The sequence below is a fragment of the Cyclopterus lumpus genome, chromosome 3 (assembly GCF_009769545.1).
Source record: "Cyclopterus lumpus isolate fCycLum1 chromosome 3, fCycLum1.pri, whole genome shotgun sequence".
NCBI classification, from domain to species: domain Eukaryota; kingdom Metazoa; phylum Chordata; class Actinopteri; order Perciformes; family Cyclopteridae; genus Cyclopterus; species Cyclopterus lumpus.
This window is the reverse complement of record NC_046968.1, coordinates 22,377,854-22,389,286: the sequence shown is the minus strand read 5'-3', so window position 1 is coordinate 22,389,286 and position 11,433 is coordinate 22,377,854. Positions and strand designations below refer to the sequence as shown.

General features: G+C 44.6%; 1 protein-coding gene across 3 annotated transcripts in view; it reads left to right on the top strand.

The window, feature by feature from the left end:
• Window positions 1–215: 215 nt before the first annotated feature.
• Window positions 216–11,433, top strand: part of fto (FTO alpha-ketoglutarate dependent dioxygenase) — a 111,386-nt gene continuing 100,168 nt past the window's right edge. For 2 of the 3 annotated variants that reach the window (XM_034529276.1, XM_034529274.1), the window contains exon 1: window positions 346–445. In XM_034529276.1, the coding sequence (XP_034385167.1) occupies window positions 404–445 (42 nt within the window). In that variant the 5' untranslated portion in view covers window positions 346–403. Of the gene's footprint in view, window positions 314–345; window positions 446–11,433 lie in introns of those variants that run through there. The other variant, XM_034529275.1, reaches the window with a different exon arrangement.

Sequence of the window (11,433 nt, the reverse complement as noted above, 5' to 3'; positions counted from 1 at the left end):
CGTCACAGACAATTTAAGGTCTGTAGGCCTACAACTTAAATCACTGATTTTAAACTATCTTAACTTGTCGACGGACAACTTGTAGATCTGTACCTGAGTTGCATCTGCGCAGTGCAACCTCTAGAGCCCGCCGACAGCTGCTTCCGGCGCGAGCACGCGTTCCCTCTGGGACTTGTAGTTCTCGTCGCAAAGCTTTTAAAATCTCTCTCACGAATCTCACAAGCAAAAAACATTTGACCCTAAAAATATCGACGACTGAGCTCCGACTGAAATATCACGAAAGACTGCACCTGCGTGTGCCGTTTCTAACATGGTAATATTTTTAAAAAGCATATATTCGTGCACTACAATAACCAACGTCGCCCCGAATGAGAGCGAGGCAGTGTAAACACAAGTCCGGAACATGAAAAGATCGGGTGACAGTGAGGGGGAGAAGAGAAGAAAGGTATTGATAGCGTTTTTCTCCATTAGGTCTGGCATATTTTTTAAGCCCTGTCGCTGGTTGAATATTTAATGCTCCGTGTGTGATGCCGCTGGCTGCATTTTAAAGGCTAGAAAGCCTCGAATGTCAGCGCATACCTCACCATGTCTGTTTTCTTTATTGTGTTTTCCATCCCCCCCCCCACCAGTCTACCACAATGAAGAACTACAGTTACATTAAAACGGTGCTTTATCACCTAATTACACCGCCGGGAAGAAGCTATATCTTGCGGGATAACGTCTTGGACACGTCCCAGAGAAACCGATAACACGATATGAATCAGTTTGTAGGATAACGTTACTTGTTTAAAAAAAAAAGAACAAACAAAAAAAAATAGTTCAAAATGTTATAGGTTGTAGTTTTGAACATTTAATTAAAAAAATTAAAAAAAGACACACAAACAAAAGGAAACGTTTGTGATGCCAGTCTGGTGTGAAGAACGACCAGTGAATCAATTGTAAAATATTAGAGCAGCAACGGAAGTGCAACAGTGAAAACATATGGTCAAGTTAGTGTGGAGGGTATTTTAGATTTGGCCAGCAGCCCACAGCTGCTTCAGGCCTCACAATGGAGACACTGGGTAATAGCTGGTGCTCTGCTGTACAGTAGAGCTGATTGAAGTTATCGGCTAATGTGGTGATGACTGTTCTTAAAATAATACCCTCTGTAAATATGCCAGCTGTAGAACCTGCTAATCTATACAAAGAAGGTGTGTGCAGTATTGTGAGTATTTGCACATGATAATGGAACAGTGATGGGTGCTCACCAACGGTTGTGTGTGCTGGTGTGCACACACAAAGCAGTGTTTCGTGCTGACCCGGGCTTATTCTGGCTTTCGCATGCCGTGTCCTATAACAGAAACTTTGCGGTTTGTTGAGAGGCTAAAGGAGAGGAAGGAAAGGGCTCATGGTGTGCAGGCATCCTGGGATGTGTTTCGCCTATAGTCATAGTGTCTGTCGGCCTCTGTCTGTTCCTCCTCCTATCTCCTGAATTGGATGCCGTCTGCTGGGGCACATATGTTTGGATCATGTTAGACAGCAGTGAAACTATGTAAGACGTGGTTCCTCCTGTTTATGAAAGCAGCCATGGCGGCCAGATGAGCGGCTCAGAGAGAGAACTCATTCCAGCTGGCCCTCAGGCAGTCAGGCAGAACTGCACAGACCTAATGGCTTAGCTTCCTTTCTTTTGTTAGATAAATATAAGGATGAGCAAGAGGAATTCTAATTGTAAAATGACTATATGACTGCCGAGAAGCCAAGGATGGAGCTGGAGGCATTTTGGCCACTTTAAAAAAATATATAATAATGATACAGATAGTATGATAACTTGGATGTGATGGTTGTCTTATCCATATGTGTGTGCAATGCTGCACAAAGTGAGAAATCCGATATGTAGGTCCACTGTCATCCTGAGTTAAGGAATGCAAGCGCCATCAGATTAGTGCCAAATGAATACACAATCTCCTGAGAAAATCCCACCACAGCAAATCAGTAAAGCTCACTGACAGATGGGATGCCATAGTTTTATTTATTTATATATATATATATATATATATATATATATATATATATATATATATATATATATATATATATTGGACATGCCTATCTTCACCTGGGGATAATTATTCTCACCCCATCCACATTAATTCACATATTTTAAATAAAAAAATTAAAAATAATATAACATTTTTACTTAGACGAGAGGATGGATCCATCAGACATTGTTAGACTGTTTTCTTCTTTTTTTTCAACTACAAAAATCGCAGACTATTTGTAATTGCCATATAGATTTTCAAATAGCGACATTGTCATGGATATCCTCCCCATGGCAACATTCAACGTGCCTTTTACCCTAATGAACTGAAAATATTTCATTATGTTTTATCAGTATTGTCATCACAGGATGAAAATTCCCTCATGCCTTGGCAGGTGTGAAAATGGCACTGACCCTGTCCCTTAACCCAATGTTTTAATGCTGTCTTTGATGCTAGCTTGCCATTTGGACAGTGATGACAAGTATAGAGTGCTGTGTCGAAACAGGAAGTGTGTGTGTGTGTGTGTGAGCGGCAGGCTAAGTAATGATCACACAGGGTCACCAGATGTTGTGAGGTCCCGGGCTCAGCCTAGCCCATTGCTTAGATCAGCCTCATTGCTTTGCTCTGGTTGTGGCACCTAGTGCAAGCTGTTTAGGGTATTTAATTTTTGATCACTCATTAAAATGGTTTGTGTTTCCCTTGGCAATTCTGTTAAATTAACAACTACCGAGGTAAAAGCTGATTATGTGGCCACACATCCAGGCATGGTTAATCAATTCTCCCGCACAAAATGTTAGCTGGTGAATTAGTGTAAAGGAAACGATTTATGGCGACTAATGCCGACGTCCTGTCATGTCAGGCCTGGTGTTTTAGCAAGAAGGGGGGGTGTCGGATTCAGCACATTCAGCAGCTTTGCACTCTGCCGGCCATCTTTTTCTCCCTTTTAACCCGAGCTACATGCTGCTTGCTCTATTAATGAGCCAATAATGGAGAAATAGTGTTGGGTGCTGACATAAAACATGGGTTTGGATACCTAAGGCGGGGTAGCACATAAGCTCCAACAGAGCTAGATTTACACCTCGGCTCTGTATAAAATGGTAGAAAAGGGAACACTCTGCATGGGGGCTCTCACAGCTTCATCAGACCCCCGCCGGCCGAACGGTGGAAAGGCTCAGAAAAATACGGCTGTGGCAGATAATGATACCATTACACTAATGGAGCTGGCAAATGAAGGAGAACCCAGATGCCCTGCTTTATTACCGGAGGGGGTCATTTCCTCGCTGCATTCCTAATGGCCTGAGCACACAGTATTGATCAGGCTATCATGCTGCTAATCCTCTACAGAATTACTTATCACTGGCTAGGTGTCGATCCACCGCATGCCCTGCTCTGGCCTTGCCGCTGGGCGGCCACTGTGTGTCCAGCAGGGACCCACTGGGCAGTTTACTCAAGCATGATTTAGGGCCAAGCAGGGATGGCGTCTGGGAGGTCTTCAGCAGTGGGCTTGCCAGTTCAACATGTTAAAAAAAAAGGAGGCAAATTAACCTTATAGCTTTCATTTAATTAAAGAGCAGGCAATTATGTGGTTCCTCCCTCTTTATGGCCGCTGTGGAGCAGGGGAAGCTGTGAGGTTGGGTGTTGTTCTCAGTAATTGTGTCGTGCTGTAAATAAGAACAGGCAGTTCTTGTGGCAACAGCAGCAGCAGTAGCAGCAGCACGTTGGCCTGAGTTGATTACTCAAGCTCCACATATTTAACTCGATATTTCATTCGTGCTTCATCTGGATGACAAGTGGAGACTTCCACTTGCACATTTGCTTCTTCAGGCCTAACCATCTTGGACCTACCAGTTGCAGTTCTGATTACTGCAATTATTAAATTGTTTTTTTAATGTAAAAACTGTATGCGGTATGCATACAGTTTTTACATTGCACGGTATGCATTATTTGAACATGACCGAGAATGGTGTAGCCTGGGCACCATCATCATTACAAATGAATAGGAGGGTCAGGTAGCACAGAGCACTTTGCCCAGGGCTTGTGACCTGTCGTATCCGTGGCCCCTTTACTGGGCCCCTGTGTGCATTAGCATCCTCAGGCCGTTGGAAGCGTGGCATAGAAGCATCAGCAGACCACACTTGTCACCTCTGGCCCTGGCTAATCAAAGGGTTTACCTTAAGGGGGGCATTTAGCCCTGTTCGTTAGGGCCATTGCAGTAGCCGTAAAAAAAGTATTTATATATTTCCATCTGGAACAACCTGTCGTGGCTAGGGAAACTAGCTATTGATCCAGATATTTAGTCATTTCTTTCTGCTTGCGCCATCAATATTGTGCAAACATCTGTCGACGCAAGGGTTGACCTTAGCCCCGGCCTCTATTTCTCGCTCCCATTGGAGTTCAATGATATACTATTCTGAAAAGTAAAATCAATGAGTGAATATGAAGTGTTGGTGTGTGTAATATAGTGCAGGTCCAAGGCCCCAGGTATTTCATCGATTTGCTATGTGAATGTTAGAGGGGGCTGATTAGTCTGCCACTGCGCTTTCCCCCTACATGTCTTTACCTTGTTTTGCCTGTTTGATCTTTGGCTCATATATTTGGACTGAGGTGTTTACAGATCAACACGGTCAGTCAAGCTTCTCTTTAAAATGTCATTTTTTTTCCTGACCAGTTTGTTCCAAGAATTTCATAACTTGTATTATTGTGAAAGGAAGGAGACATGACATGTAATGTGTTTGCATATTTGCAATACTGCCTTTACTTTATGTTATTGTTTAGTTTCAAAATAATTAAAAATTGTTGTGCGTATATTTTAAATTAACAGAAGGAGATTCAACTAATCAAGCAACTTAATTCTGGGACGCTGCAGTAAGAGTGATGGAGGGTGAGTCTTAGTTTTAAAGATGTCACTGATAGAAGGATGGGACTGATTGTTGAATGTTTTTCTCCACTTCATCTTTGATTTAATTTTTAGACTCTCTTTATATATACCCTACAACTGGTGACACAAGCGAGCTGGTTCCTCGAGATAAAATGATGCTCCAAGTTAGTGTTTATCACCCATGAGATGGTTCTTTGTTAATGACATCGATTATGAGCTGCACAAGTGTTGGGTTAGCTTCTCATGATCAATATGAGAAACCCTGCTTGTCGTTCCATCACCTCCTTCCACCTTCGTTTTGTATAGTGGTCTGTGTTGAATGCATAACATTTTAGAGGTGCATGATGTTTACATTTGGTTTGCATCTGGAAGGATATCAATTTGTACTGCCCCACCTGCAGTATCTCAGGGTACGTGGACTCCTATGTGTGCTTGTGATGCACTTCGGTCTTACTAAACATTTAAATGGAAAAACGGAGACAGGCTTATGCTTGGCATTACAGTTTGGTGCGGCTCGAGGATTGAACATCATACTGAGTCAAACTGTAACTAAAAGGGACATCTGCAGAGGTTTCCACCAAGCACCGGCTGCCATCTGCTCACCTCTGACTGGATGGCTACGATATGATAAGTGATGATAGCAGATATGAGGTAAAAAGAAAGTATGCAGGTCTTATACCCGTGTAATTCTGCTTATTTTGATTTGCTCAAGCAGCCTCCACTCTATCCAAATAAAGAAAAAATTATATTGACGCTTGAACGTCCAAAAACAGGAAGACATTTTGTGAAATACCACTTCAGGGACCAATACCTGGGTATACATCGCTGTGTTGAGTATTTACCACTTTACAGGGCTTCTCTTATGGAAGCAGTCACGAGGATTGGCCAAACACCCCATGACAGCTTTCGTGTCTGACAGCCCCTACCGAGCACCTCGTATTAGTGTTGAGGCATTAGCCACAGATGTCAGCGTATTCGCACTCGAGGCCGCGACGTGGCTCATGCAAACTGGGCCACCAGATCAGCCATCAGATTCAATGAGATTACATCAAATGTGACCCGCTCAAGTAGGGTTCATCTGTCATGCATGTGTCCCGTCACAAGAGAGACATAGAATAATCAGTTCAATCAATAGATGGTGGTGGCTCATTGGACATGTGCTGAATAAACATGGGAATGACCCTCTCAACTCAAACACGGAGGCAAGAGTCTCCAGGGGGTTCGTTAGCCACTCGAGGCTATGATCCAGGCTAGTCGTTATTTTCCATTTCTGTTTGTCTGGCAGTCTGATTGTGTGGGTGTGTTTGTGTTTGAGTCTGTGTGTGTTTGTATTTGCATACTCTTTATGTGTGTGTTGAGGCTGCTGTTTGTGTGAATGCTAAAAAAACACAAGTAATACAAATCTTCAATAGGCTTGATTAGCACCATGGATATTGTAAATAAAAATAAAATGGACACAGGTGATATTGCATCACACTCCAAAGCAATAATAACTAATGCTACCCGGCTGGAATACTGTATACGGGGCTTCAGAGTGCGACCAACAGCCAACGATCTGTCAAGTGTAACTAAACATTTTAATTTCATTTAACAGGTGTGTGTGTGAGTGAGTGAGTATGTGTGTGAAACCGTGCCTTGAATGCTTACTCGAGCTACATCCAAGACTTAAACATGCCGGTAGATCAAAGAAAGAACTATTGATAATTTCTTTCGCCACAAAAAAAAATGCTGTGCTGCCCGTTACACCTGTCTCCAAACATTATCAGTAATTCTTCCCAAAGAAGCAATATTCATCTATTCTTCTCTGCAACGATCGTGGACTCAACATCTACGGTGGAAATGTGACCCAAAAGCATTGACTCAAAATTTTCATTTACATATTGTATTAAGATATGACCATTGTGTGAGGGAACTTAGAAAATGTTTACATTGTATTAATTTTGGTGCCAAATGGCATGGAGAAAATCTCTGGGTGAACCTAAATGGTGTGCTGGTGCACCTAGTTAGGCGCAACTAATGCCAAAAGTTAGTCTGGAGCTGGAAGGGAGGCTTGTTGTTAATTCTGGCCAACTCTCGTAAAATGGTTCGCCTCTGCGACGCAATCCGCAGAAGACAGATTGGTCTGCTTGCTGTTTATTTGTGAACTTATTTTCCTTTTGTAATGACTCACCTTTCCAATAAAGTAAAAGGGCCTCCTGCCAAGGTGTTGCCCAACATCTGCTTTCGATTGAAAGTCCAAAACCCTTCATTCACAAAAGCTGCAGGAAACCAGGTTCACGAGGCGCTGTAAATAGTAACTGTTAATTTGTACATCATAAGCTCCCTTCCATAAACATGAGCAATGAAAGTGTGTTTAAAAATACCTGGCATTTGGCTTATTGCTTCGTAGAGGCTGAACATGCCTCCTTTTTAGCCAGTGCCAGGTTAAAGCATTGCAATTAGCTTAACCAGCTGGAGGTACACATGGCTTCCCCTGCTAAACACCATCAACAAACAAATACCACGGGTAGTTTCTACTTGTAAAACAAACAGGAAGGATATTGAAAAATAGCACTGTGTTAAGGTGGGGCGTGATGAGTAATTATGTCCAACAAAAGCACTCAAATACAACATTGGCCATTATTGTAATTATAATACTTTTTAATAGAACACCAAATAAAAAATCACATGCTTTGGATAACGGCTTCCACCTGAGGACTTTAGTAACCACACCGACTTTTAGTCTGCAGGAGGTGATCCCGGATTCGCTTTCATGGAGCTTTTTGTACTGTTCGTTCCAGCATTTACTCTGCATCAAGCCTTTTGAGAAGTGTCTCCTCACTTCAGGTAGTCTGTTCATGTCTCAGTGATTCTTTCCTCTCTGAGCCCCTGTGTGTTTTTATTCTTCATCAGCCTAACTTTTCCTTGCATATGCGAAGGAGCCAACGACAGCTTGACTGGCATGCTGTCAGACAGGCGATGCCTTTCCAACGTTTGAGCATCAGCCCTCTCCTGTGTGTGTGTGTGTGTGTGTGTGTGTGTGTGTGTGTGTGTGTGTATGTGTGTGTGTGTAGAAAAGTGAGGGTATTGTCAGGACGTGACCGGCACACTTTGCATGTTCTTCTCGAGACAGGTGCTCCTGGGCGAGCACTGGTGCATGACAGTTGCCTTTCATCGCTGTCTTCTCTACACTTAACCCCTGACCAGCCCTCCCTCTTTCCTCCTCTTCCTCATCCTCTTTTTCTCCCACCTCTTTCCTCCACGTCTGACCTCTTCTCACGGCACTTCCCTCGGCCGCCCTGAGTGACGGACTCGCGAAGGCTGGTGGGCGGTTTGCGCTTTTTGTATGTGGTGGTGTGGCGCGGCAGGCTTGTCACAAGCCCAACACTGTCAGGCCGCGGAAACCCAGCTGTCCAGACTGAACTGTGCACAAACATGCACACTCGCACACTCACAGTTAACACCCACACCACCAACTTTTCTGTTCAACAGTCCGTAATTCCATCCACCGGTGCTGTCAAGCACTTGATCAAACGTGCATAAAGAAAAGAGCCCCATGGCTGAATCCGATCTCCTCTCTCCCCCTATCATAATGTAGGCTGATTTTTTATTTTTTTTCCCCCTCTGCCTGTTTCTTCAACGCTGTTTATTCAGATGAGTCTGACTGGAGGGCAGCGGGTCACATCCACTTGCCTGGCTAAAACGGTCCTGAATTGAGGGTTGTCTCCAGCGAGATGGAGAGAGAAAAAAAACACAAGGAGGGGTTAGGAGGGGCTGCCGAGCGGTCATGTCAGGGCTGTTTGCGGGGCTATTTGTGTGTGTATGCGCGTGGCAGGGGTAGGGGTGAGGGAGTTTGAGGGTTCAGTTGTCAACCCCTGTGTCATGCTTGCACTGGCCCTGTTATGTAGAGGGCATCCACTGTCATTTGTTGCAGGACTGTTTGAAGTGGAGTGAGCCACAGAGGCATAAAAAGCAGCAAGCGCACTGTGAGCTCTCAGGTGCCGCGAAGTACCACGCATTCCTTTTTAAAAGTACAAACGCGCTCTCTGGCAGGAACTAATCCCTGAATAGCTTGACACCCGCAAAAGTTTGGAGATTTTGTTTTGGGGTCGGCTTTTTAATCTCCATCGTACTTTGTGTTTATTCAAGATGGAGACTGATCCAGATGTTTTATATCGGGCGTGCTTAATTTTATGTTGTTTTCCCCTTTTATTCTTTGAGCTTCGCCATGTTAAGTGAAGTACGTGGATTAAAGTCGTGCTTGAAGCCAACTTTGGGGTAGACATAAACTAGTGAAGCTAACAGTCATTCTGTACTTCCAAGTTATTTGAAGTTTATCCTTTGTTTGTGTGTGTGTGTGTGTGTGTGTATCGCCGTTTGTCAGTGTAGGTGTATGCGTGTGTTTCATCTGACATACATCTCCCACATTCTCTCCACTGTGGTGAAAAACAGCAACGGTTAAGACTCCTTAAACTTGTTGTTGGAGTGTCAGCGACGACACGAGCACAGCGCACGCCATGCGCTTAATCCAACAACAGCCTGCCGTACTGTACACCCGCTATCTGCGAGCAAGTGGACCCCTTCCTCGCAGCCATTGTCATATGTAGGGGGCATTGTCACGTATGAGATGGACTCATGTAAATGTGGTGACAGGCTACTGTCTCGGCTGACTGACAGCACAGAGGGATTGGGCTAATCTGAGTGACTGATTCAAGGCGCGCAGCGGCTCGGCTGTCCCCATAACTCCTGAGAAATAGACAGCTTCAGCGGAGTTATCTGTGTTTGTAAGTCCTTCTGCTGCGCTGGGATGACAATAGGGATTAGTGCCAAGGTTCTTTAAACTGTTTTTTTTATTTTATTTTTGGGAGGGGGGCGGGGGGAGGGGGGCCTCTTATCGGTGTCTCGGCAGGATGCTGCCGCAGCCTGTTTTCCTTGACTGTCAATTAAAGAGGGGATCATTAACTTCAAGGGTATAAATGTTCTAACACTGGTATTACGTTGGGAAGCTAAGTCGCTGACAGATGTTCCAACTTTAATTCTCCACTTGTTTTTTTGTCCTTTAATTAATTTATGTATCACTATTCGGGTTTTAAATATTTTTTTCCCCCTGTCTGCTCTTTGTTAGCCTGTAATCTCAGTTACCATGGTAGTCGCAAAGACGATTGGGCCTTGTCACTCGCCTGTGTTTCTTATGAGGTTCAATCGGCTAATGTATTCAATATCGCCCAAACTGAAAGGTAAACAGCGTCTAATGGCGCGTGTATTCCTGCACTGCCTCAGTGCAGCCCGGAGGCGCTTGGGGCGGGAGGAGAGCAGCATGTCTGCCTCTCGTTCTCGAGGCTTTTCAGGAGGACCCAACTGCTTCGAATGGGGTGCTTGATAAAAACAAAACGAGCACAGTTTGTGTCCCTCTGAACATTTTTTTTCTTTCTTTTCGGGAGGTAAACAAAAGTAGTGTTCCTACTTTGTGTGTTTTCCTTTTGGAAGCTTTTTTTTGTTGGCGGGGTTTGTGAAGCACGCATTGTGCGTGTGTGTCTGTGTGTGACAGCTGTGGTTGAGATTTCCTCGTAGATGGGGCTACAGTGAGGCGCGTACTGCAGGTAGCCGCAGAAAGCATTCGCAGGGGAGACGTTAAGGGGAAGCGGGAGAGAGAGAGAGAGAGATAGGCGACAGAGACTGCTAATGGGCAAACTCTCTTCATCCACTGCCACCGCCGTCACCAGCACCACCCTGTTCTCTCGTGACAGCTCTTTTCCTTTGTTCTCCCCCCTTGGCCCACTCTCTGCCGGGGATTCGTGACAAGATTTCGCGGGCTGATCAAACGCCGCGGTGACACCTGATTAGGATATGGTGCGTGTTTACAGCCGTGCATGGCGAGGACCCCCCCCACCACCCTCCACCCTTTCCCAGACAACAAGGGAGACTTCACCTTGACTAATTAAATTTGCACCTGCAATGCCAGCTGTGACAGCCACTGGAGGGCTGCATTTATTTCTGTCACTCCATACATACTTTTTGTGACGTTCATGCGGGCTGAGTTTGCGGTGGCTCCCCCTGTTTACCCGCAGTGTTGGGGTTTTAAATGCTTGTGTGTAACATCGTGGCTTTCAAAATTGCCTCTGACTGACAACTAAGGGAAAATATTTTTCACTTGCATATTTAGTTGGCTTTAAAATGATGTGATTTGTACGTTCCTCGCTCAATGCGTACATGTATTTAATCACGGATTAATGTGCGTGCGTGGGCGTGCTTGTACATGATCTGCCTCTCTGAGTGTGCGTGTGTGTGTATCTATCTAAATCAGTGTTAGGAGTGTAAAAGGCCACAGCTGAAGTGAGCAGGACATCAGTCACCCAGTAGCAAGAGACAGGGCCTAGTAATTTGTGGCTCTCTCACTCCCTTTCCCTATGCCCCCCCCCTAAGGCTTCCTCCCGAGCCTCAAATTGACCAGGCTCGTCTGCTGGTCATGCTGTATTACATGGGTTAGATGAAGTAATTATTTCTAGGCCACTGACTACAAGCAAGATTAATAGTTTTTGAAACGGCCATAATGGAGGG